Here is a 21,518-nt window from a genome sequence, read left to right as displayed (position 1 = left end):
GTGTCTGGCCCCATACACAGTCATAACTCTAGAGGGGTGCACGGGCTAGAAAACCCAAAGTCCCGAGAGGAAATTCAACAGCTGGGCACACAGCTCAGGGTTTATCCCCCAAACTTCTGCCAGTTTGCTCTCCTGACATCTGTACCCGTTTCTCTTGTCCAAACCAAATGCACTGCCATTGGATCAATGTTGACCGATAGCCGCCTTCCCAGTCCCTATGGATTTCTCAGACTGTAACGGCTTACAGGAGTAGAAAGCCCGGTCTTTCTCCTTCGGAGTTGCTGTTTCTCCTAGTGCCTGCACACTTCCTCTAAAACGGCAGGGGATGGCCCTCCATTCTGCCCCACTCCACCAACCCCAAGGCTCTCAGGCCCGAGACGGCCAAACCTGCCCCTCAGCGGTCACGGGTCTCTCCTCGTTCAGGTGGTCTCAGCTGAGCGCCTCGACCAAGCCTCCCACAGGAGACACCACCTCCAGGTGAGGGATCTGGTCCAAGAGCCCCACTCCCAGGAGGCCTGGTGGGAAGCTTAGTGGAGAGTGACGAAGGGGTCCTGGTCTGGGGGAGGGAGGGGGTGATCGTATACAGGAACTTATCTGCAATTCTCCAATTCTTTCATATCTAACAAGGACAGCAATCTCTGTTCTGTCAGCACGCACAGCGCAGCTTAAATGGGCCTCGCTGCTCTCTGGCTCATCCTGCCTCTGCCTCCCTCTCTCTGAAGTCTGCTGGGCAGCTTCTTCAGCCGGCGTTATCACTCCCTCTAACCGGTCTTGGCAGGCAATCTAATTCCTCCTGAAAAGGTCACCGCCATTTTAACTGCCTTTCAATCACATTAAGCACGCGCTGCCCGGCTTGCGGCCCGGCCCACCCGGCGGGCGATCAATGCGCTGCACTGACACCAGCCCGCCTGGCGGGGCCACACCCAGCCCCCCAAGAGTTGGGGGTTTCTTGGTGCAGACCAGGGAGGGTAGACCGACAGATGGTCAGCTTCTGCAGACAGGGTCCAGGGATGAGGCAGTTGGGATCAGCCAGACTCCCTTTGATAGCTTCCGCCCCCTCCCCGCTCCCCCCCCCCAGGAGCCTAGGCCCCCTGTGCCCTGTTCTGTGTCTCGTGGCCCCCGCTGATCTTGCTGTAAAACAGCCTTTCAAGTCAGCCTGTCTTTTGAGTGCACTAAGCTGTTTCAGAGGCGGCAGCAGCTTCTATCAGGAAAGCTGGAGCAATTCTCTGCAGATAAAGGCACCTCCGGCCCCTGTTCCCTCTTCGAGTCCCACTCTTATCCTGCTCTCCAGCTCGCTCAAAGAAAAGCCCCCTTTGAACTCCCCTCAGGAATTCTTGAAAGGAACCACCTCACAGTGTAAACACTCAGGGAAAACTGACACCCGTCCAGGGCCTAAGAGCCCCCGACAACACCGGCTGCAAGAGCACCCAGCTCAAGCCGGAGGCCGCCGGGCTACCGGGCCCCCACCCCTGTCCGCCCCGGCTGGTGCCCAGGAGCCTTGAGGACGAGTGGTGGACCATGAATGCGTCCTGACTCAGAAGGGGTCGCAGCAATGGCAAGTGAGAACCTGCACCACTGCCAGCAGAGCTGACCCTGTGAGGGCGCCACCAGCCCGTGCGCGCGCGGTGGGGTCCTAGTCTCTGTGGCTTATCCGCGGGGGCTGGCGGACACGCAGACACCCTGGGAGGACAGGCCTGGAGGGAGCACTGGCTCTGGGAAGTGGCTTCATTTGAGTAGCTTTCCTGCCTACACCTGGGCTTGCTGGCACCGGAAGGGGTAATTGAGAGCAGCAGCGTCATGCCCCAGGTGTGCCCCACCCCGTCAATACTGGATGTCACTCCTCGGCACAGGTGCAAGCAGCAGGGCCTCCAGGAGACAGAGACCCTCGTCCCTGCTGCAGTGAGTCCCCAGGGACCAGCCTCAGCAGCACTCCCCAGGGTGCTACCAGAGAACTGGAGGCAGACGGGAAGCAGATGGGCTCACTTAATGCCCACAAGCTGCAGTGCCAGATGTGCTGCCTGGGAAGAGCCCGAGGCCAGGAGGCAGGCGGCTCCCTGCTCCCTGCCCACGCACAGCGTGACGAGCCTGCTGACCCTAGGTGCCCACTCACCCGGTTCTGCTGTCTGATTTGGTAGGAGTGAAGGGTTTCCACCGGGCTGAGCCATGGCCCTCTGAGGGGCTGGGAAGGCACTGGGGCCAGGCAGGGCCTGCAGACCCCTGGGCAACGATTGGGCAGAGCCCAGGGGAAGCAGGGAGCAGGTGGGCCCAGGCCCTTCTTGCTTCAGGGCAGAGGGCGCCCAGGGAGAAGGGACGGGATCAGAGCTAAAATTAGATTCACCAATAAAGCTCATGGGAGGTCACATTTTGCCATAACTCACTCTCTCCTCTGTAACTGATTTCCCTGACACGGGGGCTGAGGAGGCGGCGGCAGCGACAAATCCAATGTGGTTGCCTGGAAGCCCTCAGGGCCCCAGTGCTGGAGGTGTACAGCAGGTTGCTAGATTCTCATTTATCAGCCTTAAGAGGGATGGAGTGATAAATGCATAACCGTCCCTTTAATATTTTATGCAGGTGCCAACGCGGCTTGGCTGTCACCTTCAATGCATCACCCGAGGCCGAGAGCCCCCCTCGTCACTCCTAGCTTGCAGCCACACACTTCCACTCCCCACCCAAATACATCCGTTTTAATATGCACATCACAGGCAGGCAGCACAGCCACAAAGGAGCGCCACCAGCAGCAGCACCCAGGTGACGGAATGGATGGGTGACCAGCAGCCACCAGCCCTGGCCTCTTGCCCCCCCCCATCTCCCCAACAGATGGCCTCCCAGCAGAGGCCCGGCCACTAGAGTGCTGCCACTGCCTGTACCTCGGAAGCCGCCTTCCAGGAGAGTGGTGGCCCGTATCCGCTTCTGCCCACACCACTCATACTCCTCAAAGCGGGTGCTGTTCTCATGCTCCATGTCCACAGCGTCGTCCTCAGCCAGGCAGGAGCCTTCCCTCTGTGAAGGGCAGAAAGGATCACTCACGACCCAGCCCAGGCCCCCTCTCCCCCCAACCCAGGGCCAGCCAGGAAGGCCCGGCCCTGGGCCCAGCTGGACCCACAGTTCTAGGGCCCCTTTGAAGGAAACCAGTCTAGAGACCAAAGACCTGACTGACCCTCTTCCCAGCAATTTCCCCACGGGACCCAGGGGAACAGGAGAGAACGAAAGCAAGAGGGCAAAGGACAGAGAGGACAAAGCTGCTAAGACCACACGGAGACCCCTGCAGCCCCCAGATCTGGGGGTCGTCTGCAGCGAGTTAGGGGGAGGGGAAGGAGGGGTGGGAGGGCAGTGGCCCCTCTACCTTAGAAAGGCAATGCTCCACATGCCTACTCATCTCCTGCTCCGATCCTGCCAGGGGGCGGTTGCACAGGGGACATACCTGCCCTTCATCTTGCTTCCTCCGTTTCATTTTCCCAATCCGAGCTGCACGGAGAAACCGAAAACAAAGAACACAACCGGCAGTTGGTCACTGCAGCCCTTGGGCCCCAGGAGGGCTGACACAACCGGCTGCCCTGAGCCCCTTTGTTCAGTGCCCGATGTGGCCATCAGGCAGCCCCTTCCTTTCCTTTGGCAACCAGGTCTTGCCAAGAGCACCTGGGGAGGAGCCTGGGGGTCAGGCAAACAGCTGTTCTTTGGCCACAGCTGGCTCAAACCCAACCGGCATCACCTTTCTGCAGTCCAGTGAGTGAGTGAGTCCAGTGGGCAGAGACACCATGTTGCCAGTTCTAGACCACGGGCTCTTCTGGTACCTTGAATGTACTTCAAGCCCTAGAGAATGGCTTACAGCTAGAACCTAGGTCACTCCAAAAGTCTGGTTGGGCCCAGCGCTCACCCAACTTCAATCTCCGCTGTTCCTGGGCCAAGAGGCCCTACCTAGAATCACCCCAAGAAGAACTGACCACTGGGCCCGTTCTACAGGAGAGCACACTGAGGCCCAGTCATAAAGATAGAGCGGTCTGGGTCAGGCCCCAGGGCACCTTGAGAAGGCAGTCGTCATTGAGCTACCCAAACCTGTTCCATCATTTCTAATCAGTGCAGAGGGGCTGGCAGGTCCCATCGGCCAAGGGCTGCCTGCCATGCTGTCCCGAAGGGGGCTCGGCTCTAAAGTGCACACTGCAAGCCCACAGCACTGCTAATTAATGCTGAGAGATGCAATCATTTCTAATTAGCTCACTAATCCCTCTCTGCAGCCCTCCTGTCACTGAAGCAGGAAGGGGTCAGAACAAGGGACTCCGTTCCCTCTAGCCCCTCCCTGGATCCAACATCAGATCAGGCGGCCTCTCAGACCAGAGATGGGGGTGGGGGTGAGGGAACCAGTCAGGGAGGGAAAAGTTCCTGGTTGCAGGGCCAGGAAGAGCTTTCTCCGGGGTGCTGATCCTGATGCAAAGGCGGAGATCCTCCTGAAGGCAGTACAGGGAGGGGCACACAGGTGAGAGCAGTCAAGCTACAATTCAGAGCATGGACTGTGTGTGAGGCTGGGAGCCAAGGGCTATGTGCAAGGTAGCTCACTCTGTATTCTGAAGCTAAGTCCCATGGTCCCATTTTAAGCAGATGAAGAAAGCTGGGGCTCCCAGAGAATCACTTGTCCAAGATCTGAAAAGATGCAAAGGCAGGACAGGAAACCATTCTGACTACAGCCTAAAATGTTCTCCAGGCACAGGTGTCCTCTGTCCCCACCCCTTCCCCCAAACGATCAGCAAGACAAAGACTGAGCCCAGAGTGGGCTAGGCAAGAACACAGCACTCCAGGCACTTGGATGCAGCTGCTGCTTGTTTGGGGCCTGAGCCAGGGAGCTACTCTAACTCCCCAAACCGACCAGACTAGACACATAGAAACCAGGAGGAAAGTCACGAGGCCACCAGGGTAAGGATGGAGCTGAGAAACGCTAATCTAGAGCTTGGCCCTCGTCAGTGTCCTGCCTTTTCACGACAGGCTGTCCACATGACTACGTCTGGTATCCCACTAGGTTGTGTGGGCAAAAAGCCTTGGCTGCCTTAACCTGCGGCATCTCAGGCTTGAGTGGCCTTGCTACTTCAAAGCCAGGGCTGGGAAGGAGAGGAGATGCTAGATATGGTAAGAGCACTCAACATGGGACGGACGTTGAGCTCTCGAAGTCCAGTCGGGAGCAGTGTGCCAACCTCAGGGTCCCTTACCCAGCCTGCCAACAGTCTGAGGGAGCGCATCCACGGTAAGAAGAGGCCCCTGATCTGATCAGACACTGATGACAGGCTCAAGACACCTGAGCAAGGAAACTTCACAAAACAGCCAACGAGGGCACAGCACTGGATACAGCCCTTGCCCAGGCCTAGGCGGCAGCAGGTCCCAGAGAAGCACCCAGGTGGACGGAGCTTCGCCGGCACAGTCACATAAGCAGGGCAGCCTTGGCTTTTCTCACTAGCGCTCACCTCCTAGGCCTGCAGTAAGCTTACAGAAGCTTGGTAGGAAAAGTTTTGCCCCTAAGTTAACTAGAGAATAATTACCTCTACCTACAGTACCTTCTGTTCCTATCAGACCCAGCATGACACCGCAGCCGTGTGAGTTTAAAGAAATCCCTAATCATTCTGAGGATTGACTGCCTTGTTTCTTTCTCTATGAAACGTGTGTGAGTGTGGTGCTTACCACGGGGCTGGCCCATGAGTACTCTCGCTTTCCCAGAGAAGGGTATACCTGGTACCCTAATGGCAGGAGCTGGGGGTCTTTGGATGTCCACCTGGCCCAGGGCCCCTAAGCCTCTTCCGGCGGAGTCCCAGATGGGCCCCACCTCAGTCAGTACAAAAAGCTAGGCTCACTGGATTGTGTTCAGCAAACAGCAATGCTCCGGAGGCTTGAATCCAAAAGGGAGGGCGCCAGGTAGCGAGACCCAGCCTGCTTTCTGAGCAGGCCTCTAAGAGCTGTCGGGCCCACGCTGATCACCTTTGTGAAATGTAGGCCGACTGATAACTCAAAGAGCCCCGGGATGAGTAAGTTCCTGTTGCCGTGGGAACTCCAGATCTCTCTGCATTGTCAAGTCTCAGCAGAGAGGCTGTATTCACACGACTGGGCACTGATTAAAAACTGGAAGAAAAACATTCCCAGCGCCCTGCCGGCTTGTACAGTGAGGTCCCAGCGGTTTGCAAATTCAAAGCTGCGCTCTCGAGTGGAATTGTGTGGCTTGTTTCTCATTCTCTGGCACTTATTGCGCCCCAGGGTTCTTCGGGCCTTTCGAGAGGCTGGGGCCGGCGCGCGGAACCGTCACCTCCGACAGCCCGACGGGGAAACTGCGTGCAGTCGCGTGGAGGTGCGCACACCCAGGAGCCTTGACCGCGAAGACGCCGGCGCCCCAGTGTCGAGGAGGCCCGGGCACACCAGGAGCTGCGGGCGGCGGGGAAGGGGGAGGCCGGGGGTGGAGCGGAGGGAGGGGCCGGGCAGGACTCACCATTCAGCCTGGTCTGCCGGTTGGCTCGCACTCGCAGGAAGGTCTGGGAGAAGATCCCGGGCGGAGGCAAAAAGCAGAGCGAGAGCGTCAGGTGCGGCCGGGAGCCCTCGGCCCGGCCCGGGGACCCGACCCGCGCCCAGGCCGGCCCCGCCCCCAAGCGGCCCGTAAACAAACCTACTTCCTCCCTCCCGCTGGCCGCCCTGCTCCGCCGGCCGCTCCGAGCCCTCGGCATAGCCGCCGGGGCCGCTCTCACGGGACCTCGGGGCCGCCGCGCGGTGCCGCCCGGCCCCGGCCTCCGGCGCTCCGGGCCCCGCGGCCGCCCGGCCGGCGAGGGCGGCGATGCGGGCGGATTCCCCCCGGCTGCCCGGCGGCGGCGGCGCCTCAGCACCCAGCAGCGGCGGCGGCCATGTTGGCCCTGATCACGTGACCCGCCGCCGTCGCGCGCGGGGGTGAAAGTTCACGGGGTGGGGGGGGGCGGTCACACCGGGATTAGGAAACGGCCGCGGGTACCGCGGGAGCCACCGGGTGGGGCCGCCCCTGGATCCCTCCCACCGCGCGCCCAGCCAACCCGTCCCAGGTGGGCCGGCGGCTGGACAGCTCGACCCTCCCGCCACCTAGCACCTCCTCCCCGAGGCCGCCTTCCGCCCGGGCGTCCCGGGCCGCGTCGCCAAGCCTAGCGCCTTGCTGAGAGTCCTGGGAAATTCCCAATTGCCTGCGAGCGATCCCACCGCCTCCCCCTCGTTTCGCCCGTGTGCAGTTCCGTTACTGGAGGATTCCCAACATTTCGGCTGGCTGCTGACCATCTGGGGCGCCCACGGGGCACTGCAAACCCAGGCTGCCAACACTGAACTCAACCACCTCCAGATGGGAGCCTTCCTGGGTGCCCCCGTAATACGGAGATAGCACCATCCACTCAGGAAGCTTGAGTGTCGTTTGACCCCAGCCTTCATCCCTCAGACTTCAACCTTCACAGATCCTGCAGAGTCGACCTTTAAACCTACTCTGTTCTATCGTTGGTGTTCTCCCTCCTTTTGTATTCTGACACTGCCTTGCCCAGGTACCAGTTGTTCTCTGAGCACAATTGTTCTCAGCACTCTGGGCTCTTGACTTCTGGGCCCCCATACCACCTGCTTGGTTAACCTGCTCATCCTTCGGACTCTGGAAGGCTCCGTCTTCCCCCTGAATGCTAGGTTAATTGCCTCTGAATTTCACAGTCCCTTGGCTTCCCTTTCTATGATCATGCCTTGTTATCAGTCCCTTCTACTTGGGAGACCTCAATGCAGTCACCAGGCCCAGGGCCTGCCGGTGGGAAGTGGACAAGAATGCCCATGAGGGGATGAAGAGGTTGAGCAGCTGGGTCAAGGGGCTCCTGGGGGCTCAGATACAGGAAGCCCAGAGAACTCTTGCCTCTACAGGTGTCTCTGCCTCTGCTGACCTAAGTTACATTTTCATGCTTGGTAAAGTGGAGGGGCAGCGAAGGAGAAGGCCCTCACGAAGATGGATTGACAGTGGCGGCATCAATGGGCTCAGCAGAGGATGGCACAGGATGGTGCAGCGTTTCGTTCTGCTGTGCATAGGGTCACTAAGGGTGGGAGCCAACTTGATGGTACCTAACAACAACCACATACTGTTTCCAGTGCAGGCCAGGGAAGCTAACGGATTCGAAGTCAGACAGATTGAAGTTCAAATCCTGGCTCTTGATTATATGCTACATATCCTTAGACAAGTCACTTTGTCACCCTCGGTCTGTTCCTTTAGAAATAAATCAGGACAATGAATTCTCATAGTGGTCATGAGAGTTAAGTACCTAAAAGGGGAATCAATAAGAATCTAGACCAGAAACTAATAGGCCCTGCTTTGGGGGCCTAGTTCAATTTTTGCCCCCAATTTAACTTACTTGTGCAACTACTATATGGCAGGCACTGGGTAGAGAGTGGCGTAGTGGATTAACTTTCCGGTTAGCAGTTGGAGCCCATTAGCTGCTCCTTGCGGGAAAGATGAAGCGTTCTGCTACTGTAAGGTCTTACAGCCTAGGAAACTCACAGCAGCAGATCCACTCTGTCCCTCAGTGTCATTATGAGTTGGAAATCAATCCAATAATCATGAGTGTTAGGCTTTTTCTTTCTCTTTTATTGAGCTGGAGTATAAGGAATAGGTCAGGAGATACTTGATTATTTCTAGCTTCATCTTCTAAAACACCCCTTGTGGTTCACATTCTAACAATGGAACAACTAGCAGGTTCTCGTTCACATCTCTGTGCCCTTTACACAGTGTGGCCTTTATCCAGAACGCCCTTTCTCCTGGCCACCAAGGAGACTCCTCCTCGTCTTCCGTAGCTCCTCTCGGACGTCCTCTTCCACTTTTCACCTGTGCCATAGCATTGACAGTAGTGGGCCATTGTGGCCTAGTTGGCTGTTCATGGATCTGTGTCTTCTAAATGCTCATGGCAAGGCTATCAGGCTGAGCAGGTGCGAGTGCTGGGGATGTGTGAGGGAGGAAGGAAGTGAGGAAAGGCTACAAAGCCTCAACTCTAATGGGCCCATTGCCATAGATTAAATATGGGAACCATTTTGTTGTTGGTGCTTCTCCAGTCAGGAGACTTGGTTAGATTTCTACCCAAGTCTATTTCTACCTCCCTCGAGGCTGGGCTGTCTTTGTGGCTCATCCTACCCAAGAGAAAGAGGTGGCGGGAATAGCGTATGGTTTTACAGCTTTGGCCTGCGCCCACCTGGTGTGACATAGCCCAGAGACTGCCAAAGAAGGAAGCCAGTCTAGCCCACTGGAGGATCAAGCCACGTGGAAAAGGACCAAGCCTCCTCGGACCCCCAAATGTAATGAGGCCACCTTGGACTCCAGCTCAGCTCATTGTCCAGCGGTCCATCCGTCCAGGCAACCCATAGATTCCTAAGAACTAGTAGGCCAGTTGGTCATTCATCAGCAGACAACCGCAGCCATGCCGTCCAACTAGGCAACCAAAACATAGAGGTGCTACAGGGCAATGCTAAGGACCCATGGGAGTCAAGAGTCGAGACACCTAGTTCAGAAGGATTTCCTGGAGGAAGTGCTATTTGAGTAGGGTAGTGAAGGAGAAATTGATTTGGTGGAGTAGGGTGAAACCAGCCCATTAGAAGGAAGCGCCTGTGTGAGTGCGCCCACTGAGGTAAGAAGGGAGTGGAATGCCCAGGGAGAGTTAACATACGCGCAGAGCCCACAGGATTCATGGAGAGAGGAATTCTTCAAAGTGGCAGTTGGAAACAGAGTTTGAAGATCAAGCCCAGAAGGCCTCCATGCCCAGCTAAGGCGCTTGAACTTTCTGTTGTCAAAAGTAACCTAATCGAATCTGTCCTTTAAAAGTGCACTTTTCCTTATGGAAGGGTCATGGGAAGGAGATGAGCCAGTCAGGGTGCAGTGTAGCAACAATGAAACATAAAACTTTCCTCTAGTTCCTAAATGCTCCCTCCCCACCCACTATCATGATCCCAGTTCTACCTTACGAATCCGGCTAGACCAGAGGATGTACACTGGTACAGATAGGAACTGGACACACAGGGAATCCAGGACAGATGATCTCTTCAGGAGCAGTGGTGTGAGTGGTGATACCGGGAAGGTAAAGGGAGGGTGGGGTAAAAAGGGGGAACCTATTACAAGGATCTACATATAACCTCCTCCCTGGGGGACAGAGAACATAAAAGTGGGTGATGGGAGACGTCGGACAGTGTAAGATATGACAAAATAATTGATAAATCATTAAGGGCTCATGAGGGAGGCGGAAGGGGGGAGGGAGGGGGAAAATGAGGAGCCGATGCCAGGGGCTTATGTGGAGAACAAATGTTTTGAGAATGATGAGGGCACCAAATATACAAATGTGCTGGACACAATTGATGTATGTATGGATTGTGATAAGTTGTATGCGCCCTAATAAAATGATTTTTTTAAAGTGCACTTTGGAGTCTAGAGCAGGTTCTTGTGTCTTAACCCGGGCTCCAAAGACTAGAAAGGGTATCTGGATGGTTCTAGAGGCTTCTCAACCCCCTGAAGTTGGGTATAAAATGCTTTATTTCTGCATGTGTGTGGCGGGGGGGGGGGGGGGGGAGGGGCGCGGGGGAGGGGTTCATCTGTGTTTAAATTTTAGGCAAGAGGATACACCGATTTTCCTCATTTCCTCTAGAGAAAGAAATACCAATATGCTGGGAGGGGGTGGGTGAAGGGAGGAATGGAGGTCAAGGAATTCAGACAATTTTTGCCTGTTGGTTACTCTCTTCTGAGTTCAAAGGTGGGAGGCTGATCTTTCAGGAGGGCCAGTCTCTCTAGGGCTGGCAGTAACACTGTCAGAATGAATCTGGTTCTGAGTGGGGCCGGGGTGGGGGCCGTCCTAGGTGATGCTGGGTTCTATCTCTTGTGTCCATCCTGAAACCATCCAGTGGGCTTCCTCCTGAGAGGTGAGGGTGCTTCTGGGGGTACTCGGAGCCCTGAGGACCCTGACATCACTTCAGCTATTTTAGGCTCATCCCCTGACATCTGGACCTTCAGGGTTCAGTTGGGGCTCCAGACACAGAGGGAAGCTCAGGCCTCTTCTCTGGTCCTGAGGATGGGGACGAGCTAGCATCCAGGTGAGCTCACTGCTCCTGCCCACCCACCCCCTCCTCACCTGGTATCTGTCTGAGTGGTGCAGGTCGTCGGTGGCAGATGAGTGTGGTGACGCTGTGGGAGACTCTCCTTCCCTCTTGATTGAAGTGGACAACATAAGGGACTGGAAGAAGAGCAAGGACATGTGGCCACAGGCCCAAATGAGACCTATGTCCCATAGAGCCCTGTCGGGTACCCAGTCCTACGGAGCTTTGGGGAGCAAGACAAAGAAAAGGAGGGATTGGGGCCATGCTTGTGATTCTTGAGGCAAGTGCTTGGCCCCTGAGAGTCTAGCTGTGGGAGAGGATGGCTGGCTTCTAAAATGGGCAGACTCCCAGAGCGGGACCAGTCCCAGGGAGGTGACACTTGTCACTGGTTCCTTTCCCTGAGCCGCCCTCTGTGCCTGCACCTGTGACTTTAAGACCTCCAAATACCACGGCCTCTTCTCCAGCCTTATTCATTTGGAAACATTCTAGGTCTCTGCTTAGGAGTCCAGGCGGGAGGGGAGGGTGGGATGGTGGGGGGCAGATGGTTAAAAGCTGAAAAGTTGGGCCTTTGAACCCATCCAGATAAGCCTCGGAAGAAAGGACTGGCGATTCCGCACAAAGGCCACAGCTTTAAACCAACACCCACCCACCCCCCCCCCCCGCCAGGAGTTCCACTCTGCACAGAGGGGGTCGTCGGAAGCAACTTGATGGCAACTAGTTTGGGGGATGCTGCCTTCCTGGAGCGGGGCTCCCACTGCAGCTGTCTCCCTGCCTTCTTCCTGGGTAGAGAGCAGAGACTCTGGGACCTCCAATGAGGGGTTGGGGGTAAGACCACCACCTACCTGCCCCCCTGCCTGCCCCCTAATACGGGCTGATAGCAGCCCCGCAGTGGAGACAGTAAACTAAATGGTATGTATGAGTTTCCCGCGTGCAGCGGCCATGTGCGCTGGCTCCATTTCTCCCTGCGCGGCAGCAATGACCCCAGCAAAAAACCCCGGCGAAACTAATCCCCCCGTGTCAGTCCCGCGCGGCCTCTTCTACATACGCCTGCGGTTTGGATTAATAAACTGTCTGCCTTCAATCGTGCGCGAGCGCCGCAGTCCTAAATACCACCTGGCACGGGGGTCCTGTGCCACAGCAAAGCAGGGGCCGGAGGCCCGGACGCCGCCGCAGACTTGCTCCCGGTGCGCCTCCCCCCTCCGGCCCGCAGAGCTCAGCACCGGAAGCGCACTCCATTCCCTGAGAGCCCCTCCCCCACCCCCCAGCCTCGAAAGCCATGCCAAATCGCCGGTGACAGCCCAAAGAAAGCAATTTGGGAAAGATGGAGCAGCCATTTATCCTCCATCTCCGACTGAACCTTAGGATGTGACCCGCATGCGCTGGCCCGGCTGCACATCCTCCTGCAAGGGCCCTAGGAGCGGAGGGCAGCGGCTGGTGTGGCCGGGGCTCCCCTGCCCCCCACTCCCCACTGGCCCCAAGCCCAGGAGCCTTCCCAGGGTCGAACTGGAGGAGGAAAGAGACTGGACTTCACCCACCCCATGCCCTAGGGTGCCCGCCCCTCAGAAGGAAGGTGCTTTCGAACACTGTCCCCTTCCTCTTGGATCCCAAGGAAGGCTCTGAGCGGGAACACTATGTGGGGCACCCCCCACCAGCACGCCCTTCCCTCGCAGTCTCTCTAGGTTAGCAGCCCTGAGAGGCCTCTGCATTGCACCTGGGGCAAGCAGAATAAAAAAAGGTCACTGGCGCTTTTTAAACATGGACCAAAAAGCAGTAAAATGTGTTTTGAAGGGGAAAAAAAATCCTGGCATTAAATCATGACTTTTTGCCTGGCTCTTCGCCTCATTAAAAGTGGCCTTTTGGAAGGTAAAATTATCATTGTAAGCGATAAGATCTTTAAGAAAATAATTCACGGCTTCTTCACCCTTTAATATGATAGCCGCCACCGGCTAATTTTTTTCTTAATGGCAACGAGGCCATCAATCTTGTCTAAGGCCGCGCTCACCCTCTCCTCCTCCTCCCTCCCGCCTCTCCTCATGGTCTCTGGCTGGAATCCGTCTTTCTCCCTCCTCACTCTTCTACCCAGGCCCCGATTCCCTGACACCTTGTCAAGGCTGAGAGTGAAGTGTGCAGTTTGGGGGATGTGAATATGCACCCCAAAGAGGGCACATCTCAGTCTGTGATTAGGATGATCAGGATGGCCGTGCGTGGCGTGTACATGTACGTGTACGTCAGACTCCCCAACCGTGTGTTCTGATCTGCACCTGTTCACGGGTGGACATGGGGGGGGGGTGGAGCCCAGGGTTTGTGCTTCGAACACTGGTCTCAGCGGGGTCTGCTTTCCCCACCTGCCAGCCATGCTCAGGAATCCGCTGCTGGTAGTTACCGCAGTTATCCTGGCATTCCTAAACCACTGTCCGGGAATCTTACTCAGCCCTCCGTGGGTGTGGCCTCCACCTCTGCTCCCACCGTACCCCCACCTTCTGCAGGGGTGCTGGGGATTCGCCTCCTCGGAGCAGTCTGTAGCAAGCTACGGTGGCTCTCTGCATGCTTCCTCGGGCCAGCTCCGGCATGAAGGTGCCCGTTCACTCCCATGCTGCTGTCAAGGTCTACAGGGCATCTAGGCCCACCCACGAAGGTGAGCCTGGTTACTCTGGCTCCTCTTCCCAACATGGCTCCCTGACACCTCCCCAGGGGCTTTACAATTCTAGGTACAATGGTTCCTTCTCCCTCATCTCCCCCGTTTGACTGTGGGCCACTCCTAACCCTTGGAAACTTGCCCTCCTGGCTGCCCCCCAGCCTCCTGGATACTAAGGTCTCATGTGCTCTCCAACCTCCACCATTCCTCATTGCCCCCAAGGGCAGGCCTTCTTTTGTTGGCATTTATCCTAATCTCTCTGTATCCTCTTTTCCCTGCTTTTGTCCATCCCCAAGGCTTCAAGACTCACTCCTCCTGCGCCTGCGAAGGGGCTAGGGATTCCTGCCCATACTGTACTGTGAGGACATATAAGAAAGAAGGCAGCCTCAGAACTGGGGGGAGGAGGGGCTTAGCTGTGCTGCCCATCTCCCCGTTTTCAAAACTGTCTCCTTTGGGGGAAGCAGTGTCCTGTGCCTCTCGGGCCACCTATGGGAGTTCTGGTCAGTAGGCTAAGACTTCTCTGGTCCCTTCCCTGGAGCAAAGGACTTGCCCTTCACGCTCTCCCATCTGTGACTCCCTAGCCTCTCTCCCAAAGTGTCTGATCTTAAGGGTGGACCAGCTCCCCCAGATCTCTGCCTCCTCCCTGATGTGTGTCACACACACACACACACACACACACACACACTACAGTCTCCCTTGTAAGGCTCTGTGCTTGGTCTTGACCTGCATGTGTCTATATTTTTCTTCACCTGCTACAGCTCATCTTCCTCCATGAAGTCTTTCTAGCCTCAGTGTCTGGGTGCCCCGCTCCCCACGCCCTTCTTGGCTCTGACCCCCGTCAGGCTGGAAGAGGAGGCAGTCACATGAGCACACCCTCGCTCACACTCATACCTGCCCTTCCACACGGAGCAGCCCAAGGCCTCCGGCATGAGTTCAGATCCCAGTTTTCAGGAGGAACCAGTGTGTGTGTGTGGGGGGGGGGGTCACTGACGTCAGGATGGGCAGAGAGCAAACACACAACGGAGCACCTACCTTGGGGGTTCCTGGAGCCATGGCATCCTTCAGAAGGGAATTCTTGCTGCCAAAAGAGAAGAGAACAGGGTGACCATTCCACCTGCTGCCCAGGCCATGCAGCGGTAGGGTGAGGAGAGGACCCCAAGAAAGAAGGCAGGCAGCCTGCCTCAGCCTCGCTCAGGGGAGCTACATGCAATTCCTTGAAACCCAGCCAGCCAGCCAGCCCTGCCTGGCTTAGCCTCCATCAGGGTCAAGGGTCAGCGCTGGCCACTGGGAAGGGGCCACAGACATTAGGCATGGGTACCTTACCAAAAGATCTCAGAAGGGGGCTTTCTTTGATGCCTGGTGTCAGGATTCTGCGTGTCCTGGATGTCCCCTTCCCTCCACCCCCTATCCCCAGCCTTAGCTCTTAACTCCTGTGGGATTGGGGTGATGGAGCTGACATGGCTCTTGTCAATTCTCCCTCCAACACGCTACAAACTGCGTTAGGCCAGGAATGATCTCCCCCTGATTCAATTTGTCAGCCCCAGGCCCTCCGGCATCGGGCATGGCGGGCGGGTGGGCGGGAGCCGGGCCCTGAAATATGGTGGGCGGCTTGGAGCAGGCGGGGGTGGGGGAGGGAGGTGATGGATGGGCTGTGGGGGAGGCGAGGACTGTGTTTAATAACAAAATTGGTATGCAAGGCCACATCCTGCGCTAAGCATGAGTGATCCAGAGCCACAAAGTATTACAAATCCCTGCTAAACAGATGCTGACAATGGAACAAGACGTATCAAATCAGATCCACTTCAGAAACATTAATATCCCTGCTCCTGTCCCTCCCTCCCTGGCACCCGCAGTACACCCGCCACATCTGCGCTCTCGCTCTCGCTCTCTCTCTCTCTCTCACTCACACACACACACACACACACACACACACACACATACACACACACGTGCTGGCTAATACAAGCTTGGAGGGAGACAGCCCTGTCCCCCGGGGGTCCCTGCACAGACACGCAGACAGGGTACAGATCGAGAGCACGCCGGAGGGATCCAGAAAACACAAAAGGCACAGGCACACCCACCGCAGAATACACGGCCACACATGGTCACACAGAGCGTGTACACGGGAGACACTCAGACTGGCACAGGCACTCTCATGAGACACCCAACTGAGAGCAAAGCCACAGGCAGATTCAGATAAAGTCCCGGTGTTCAACCTGGAGTGATTCTGACCCCCCAGGGGATGTCTGGCAATGTCTGAAGGCAGTTTTGCTTGTCACAACTGGAGAGAAGAGATTGCTATTGGTTTCTAGGGAGTTGGAGCAAGGATACTGTGAAACACCTTACTTACAATGCACAGGACAGCCCTCACAGCAAAGGATAATCCAGCCCCAAATGTCAATAGTTCCGAGGTTGAGAAACCCCGGTATAAAGGCAGATCCACATATATCCGTCGACCCTCTATAATTCTGCCAAGTCACAAAGATACATGCGGTCATGCCTGGAGGACAGACATGCATACAGATGCACACAGAGTCTCTATTCCCAGAGGCATAAAGACATATTGACAAGAGCCACACAGCCTGGACGTGGATATGCCTGCACACACACATGCATAGCTAAATAGCCACACGCACTGACACACACCCAGACAGACACACGTACATCACGCAGCAGAGGCCACCAGCCTGGGCCTCAGGGTGAGGCTAAGTCAGAGTGTACCGTGAGCGCCATCACTGAGTCAGAGGGCCAGCTCGCCTAGCTTCTATTCAATTACACTCTGTCCATCAATGACCCTTGGATTCCAGGCCCTGGGGACACAGGCAGGGAGGCAAGCTGCTAGTTTGCGAGTTCATTGCTTTTATCATATCTTCACTCAGCAAACCTGCTGGCGTCCCCTTGATGCTGGGCGCTGGGCCGGCCCTACAGCTAGGAAACGAAGCATCCTCTGACACAGGCAGGACTGTTCTCATTTCTCCCTGGAGCGATGGTATGACCATCATCGGAGACCGGGTTGGAAGAGAAGAGCAAAGAAGGAGCAAATACTATGAGACCATGACATGTGTCCGACACGGGCTAGGCGCTGCATGTGTGCGATCTCATTTAACCTCCACAAAACCCTTGCAACGTTGACTAGGAGAGGTTAGGTGACACCTCGACGGTCACACCGTCTGTGACGGGGCTGGGATTTCAGTTGATGTCTGACTGAGCCTCAAGTGCTACATTTTCCTGGCCTCCCCGGCCTCCCTGGAGGATACTCAAAGCTTGGCAGAGAGTGGAGCGCTGGGCTGCTTTTTCTCTACCCACTTGTGGTGTGACTATGGGGAGGCCACCTGCTGCCCCTGGGCTTCAGTTGACTCTGCTGGTGAACAGAATCGGGGCCATTCAGGATCGAAATGTCCAGCCACTAGCTAGCCCTGCCAATCTTCTGGATTGTTCCCGAGTGTAACCCTTTCCCCTTTCTCTCACATTGCAGTGGCACTCTGTCAGACTCCTTCCCTCTCTCTGAGCAAGGACACACCCGCCCCTGGACTTTTCTCCCCACAAGCTGCCAGTTTGCTTGCACCCTCCTCCACACCCCTAAAGGCTTCTGAAGGAAGGACCTTCCTTGGAGGGGAGAGGAGAGGTCTGCCTGTGGATCTGCTGGCAGCCTGGCTCCCGCCCAGCCCATCAGCTCTGCCTTCCGCCCCTCCCTGTTTCCAAGCCCGCCCCCAATGATTTCCTCCCTTGCTCAGTCACTCCCTGCCTAGTGATCCATGGGTTTTAAATTATAACTGGGACCCAGGAAACGCGTTCCTAAGTACAATATTCATGGGCTGGGCTGACACTTTTAATTAAGGTGATTTACACTGAATTATCCTTGGAAATAAAGAAATGGTGCGCTGCCCGGGAATAAACCATCATCACCAGCCGCCTTTGTAACTTACACTTCGTTTTAATCTATTTGGGGAATTGTTTATCTAGTTCATTACCCAACCAAACACCGAGGCCGGCCTTAAATAAGGCTTAAGTGGGGGTGGGGGCCATCTACACACCCCGCCTCTCCTCTAGAGTCTCCCAGCCTCCCTCTGGCTTCTTCCAGCCCGTTTAAAGCATTGACCTGGAAGGTGGCTTCCCAGCCCAGAGGCCAGATCTGGAAGTCTCCCAGATAAAGTCTCTGAACTAAGGTCCTGACAAGCCAAGCCCCACTCTCACCTTTGTGGAATCCTCCCTGTCTGGGTAGAAACTCTTGTTTGGGGGCCAGCGGAGTCTGGGGAGACCCCTACCCCCACTACCTTCATCTTCAGCTCTGGGCTATGCCTCTGCCTGTCTGCCCCCACATACCCAATGCCCATCCCCTCACCATTCCATAGGTTGAGCCTACCCAGAGCCTTGCCTCTCTTGGTGTCCCTTTCTTCAGACACCTCCCGAGTCAGGAGGCTTCCTCCTCAAACCCACAAGCACTCAGCTAAGTCTCCTTGCTTCTTCCTCGGCCAAGTCTCTGGCCATTCCCTCTTCTTTGTTCCCACTGCCACTGGCCTTGTCCCAGGTCGGCCTCATCATTTTCCCCTTGGGCCCTACTCTGCGTGCTTCCGTGCCTCTTTGTGACCACTCTACTCCCATCCCACTCCCTAGGCGGAGTGATTCTGCTACAACCGAGCTCTGGTCCAGCCTCATCCCGTCGCATCAGTATTCTGTCCCCCCACCCACACCCCCACCTAGGGCATCTTTCTACTGAAGGGCCTCCTCCCCTCTGGGCTCCTAGCCACATCTCCGGGGTGGGGGTGGGGTGGGGTTCGGAAAGGAGTGGGCGAAGTGTGCATCCGGTCTTGTGTCTGGGTGTGAGCGCAGCTCGGATCTCAAATGTAACAGTACTTTGAAAAGTGAAGTGCTTTGCCGTGGGGAGACCTGCCTGGTCTTGCTTCTCTGTGTCCGCCGCCTGGGGGAAGGAGCAGACGGGCGAAGGTGACTGTTAAGGGGATGTGGACGTGGGAGCCCATCGAGGTGTGACTGGAGTGATGTGCGTTGTGTGTAGATAGGTCTGCCCTCATGAAAAGCCACCAGCCCCAGCTGGGGAGCTGGAAGGTCCCTGTGAGCCCTCAGGTGTGTCAGATAGAGCAGCCTGTTGCCGGTCATCCCCATGTGGGAGGGGGGATGTCCCCGAGAGATGGAGGGACAGAAAATCTGGAGCTGGCTGGGCTGTGGGGGCCAAGGTAGGGTTAGAGGGGGAGGCGAGGGCAGAAGGGACACAGGGCGAGCTGGGAGGAAGCCACCTAGCAAGGGTGGAGAACTGGGGCTCTGCTCAGAACTGTGGGAACACGCAGCTCTGCGCCCCCGCAGGGCTCAGTTTACCCTCAGTGAAATGGCTGGTTGGAGGGCCCTCCAGTCTCAGGGGGCTCACAGTGAGGAGGGAGCAGGGGAGGGGCTTCCGGAGCGCGGGCACCTCATCTTTCTCTCTCCTCCCGGGACGCCAACCGGGGCGGGGCCCTCCCCCGCGCTGCCCACCCGCCCCCGCGCTGCCCACCCGCCCATGCGACCCACCGGCCCATCAGCCCGGAGGGAGCTGACACGCTCCTTGGGAATTTATCACGCACCCAATTACAATGTTAATTGGCAAGTTCCTGAAATCAATTAATTCGCAAATTTTTTCCAATTAAAAATCCAGATAAATCAGGGCGGCGGCGGCGGCCGGCCGGTCCAGTGCGCAGTCCGGTGGGCTTGCGGCCACTGGGAGGGGCGGCGGGCGCGGGCGGCGGGCGCGGCTGCCCTTGAACGCCTTTGCCGGCCGGCCGGACTGTCAGCGCGCCGGGCGCGCGGCGGGGCCGAGACAGATAAAACCATCGACCCGTCGCCGCCAGCGCTTCGGCTTTATCGATCCGACGGGAATTTCACTTGCTGTGCAGATCCCGCGGTCCGGCTGTCAGACACCCGGTTGGGGGCGGGGGGCGTGCTGGGGCGTAGGGCGTGCACGTGGCGCGGGATGGGGATGAGGGGCTGGGGTTGGTGCAAGGGTGTCAGCGCGGGCGGGCCCAGACTGGGGGAGCACGCAGTGGGGGGTCACTAGGCCTAGGGAGGGATGGGGAGGGGGACATGGGTGGGGGGGGTTGGGGATGTTCTGAGAAGGGGTTGGGGGTGGCAGTGGAGCAAGACGACAGGCAGAGTGGGTGTTCTGGGCAGTTCCAGGGGCGGGGCCAAGGGCAATAGGCTGAGGGGGCAGTATGAGCATTTAGGGGACCCATTCTCTGATCCTTACAGGCCCTTTACAAGACTCCCCAGGTCCTTTCGCCTGGACTCCTCTCCTCTATTCTTGCTGAGCGGAACTTCTCCATTGGCTGGTTTACGCGGAACCCCTGGGCCCGGAGGACCTGAGGTGCAGAATTCAGCTGCAGAAGGTGAATTCTGGATCCAGCCTCGTCCCAGCTCCTGGATGTTCTTAGCCCCCCGCTAGGGCATCTTTCTCCGCTCCCGCCAGGCTAGTCCTGGACCAGGGCACTGGGAGGAGGGTAGGAGCAGGCGCAGTGGAGTTCGAGTCCAGGCTTCACAGCTTACTAGCGCAACCTTGGGCAAGTCACTTAATTCCTCTGTACCTCAGTCTCCTCCTCTGTAAAACGGTAGGGATAGTTATGACCGATCTCAGAGAACCTCTGTGACGATTAATTAAATTGTGCAATGTGAGGTGCTTGGCACATAGGAAGGCAGAGCAAGGAGTGTTGTTATCATTAGTACAGTTTATTATGATAGTTTTAAGGTACACCCATAAATTCTTCGAGACTCCTTTCTCTCAGAGATACACCACAATTCCTCTCTCTCAAATGGGAGCTCGATTTGGTGCCTTGCTTCTAGTGAACAGAATATCGCAGAAATGGCAGGATGTGACTTCCAAGATGCGGTCATAAAGACATTGTGTAATTATCCTGATTTCCAAGCCAGATAAAGACACTACACTAAATGACAACTGCAGACCAATATTCCTTAGGAACACGGATGCAAAGACCCCCAACAAAATGCCAGCAGATGGAATCCAACATAATAGTAAAAGGCTTATAAATGCAGCCCAGGTGGGATGTATCCCAGGGATGAAAGGGTGGTTCAGTCACTGTAAACCACCACATTAGCAGAAGGAAGGGGGTGGGCATTGTGATGTTGATTGGAAGAAGGGATATGACAAAACCAGACACTCTTCCCTGATAAAAAATGCTCAGTAAACTAGGAATAGGAGGGAAATTCCTCAGCATGGCAAAAGACATAACTAACACAATGGACATCATACTCAATGATAAAAGATGGAAAGTTTTCCTTCGTAAATCAGGAATAAGACAAGGCTGCTCACTTCCATCACTGTTATTCAGTACTGTACCAGCTGTTCTAGTCAGAGCAATCAGACTGGAAAATAAGTCAAAGGCATCCAAACCGGAAAGGACATAGTAAAGCTACCTCTATTCACAGACGATCTGATCTGACATAGAGACACTCCGGAAGAGTCCACAGGAACACAGCGCAGCTGATGAAGGAGTTCAGTAACTTGCAAGATCAACATGCACACATCAGTTGTGTTTCAATGTACCAGTAATGAGCAATCAGGAAAGGAAATAGAGAAAACAATTCCACTTACACTGTCATCTAAAAGAATAAATACCTAACAAAAGTGAAAAGGACATTGGGGGCAAAAGGAAAATTGATGATATTCGGATGATCTATCTTTAGTAGCTTTCGATCAATATTAACTTCTAAGTTTTGGTAAATGTACTGAGGTTACACAAGATGTTGACATTAGAGGAAGGTAAGAGAAGGGTATATGGGAACTTTCTAGCATTTTTGCCATTTTTCTTTAAGT

The 21,518-nt window shown here is 56.0% G+C and overlaps 1 protein-coding gene across 3 annotated transcripts in view; it reads right to left on the bottom strand.

The window, feature by feature from the left end:
- RNF220 (ring finger protein 220) overlaps nucleotides 1-21,518 on the bottom strand; it is a 264,994-nt gene that overhangs the window by 12,079 nt on the left and 231,397 nt on the right. The window contains exons 3-7 of one of the 3 annotated variants that reach the window (XM_075555314.1): nucleotides 14,738-14,783; nucleotides 11,106-11,207; nucleotides 6,458-6,500; nucleotides 3,344-3,465; nucleotides 2,868-3,000 (exon numbers count right to left, since the gene is read on the bottom strand). In XM_075555314.1, coding sequence (XP_075411429.1) covers nucleotides 2,868-3,000; nucleotides 3,344-3,465; nucleotides 6,458-6,500; nucleotides 11,106-11,207; nucleotides 14,738-14,783 — 446 coding nt within the window. Of the gene's footprint in view, nucleotides 1-2,867; nucleotides 3,001-3,343; nucleotides 3,466-6,457; nucleotides 6,501-6,635; nucleotides 6,870-11,105; nucleotides 11,208-14,737; nucleotides 14,784-21,518 lie in introns of those variants that run through there. The other 2 variants (XM_075555322.1, XM_075555330.1) reach the window with 2 other exon arrangements.

This window comes from Tenrec ecaudatus, chromosome 1, assembly GCF_050624435.1.
Source record: "Tenrec ecaudatus isolate mTenEca1 chromosome 1, mTenEca1.hap1, whole genome shotgun sequence".
NCBI lineage: Eukaryota > Metazoa > Chordata > Mammalia > Afrosoricida > Tenrecidae > Tenrec > Tenrec ecaudatus.
Note: the sequence above shows the minus strand (reverse complement) of the source record. Positions and strands in the feature narration are given on the sequence as shown.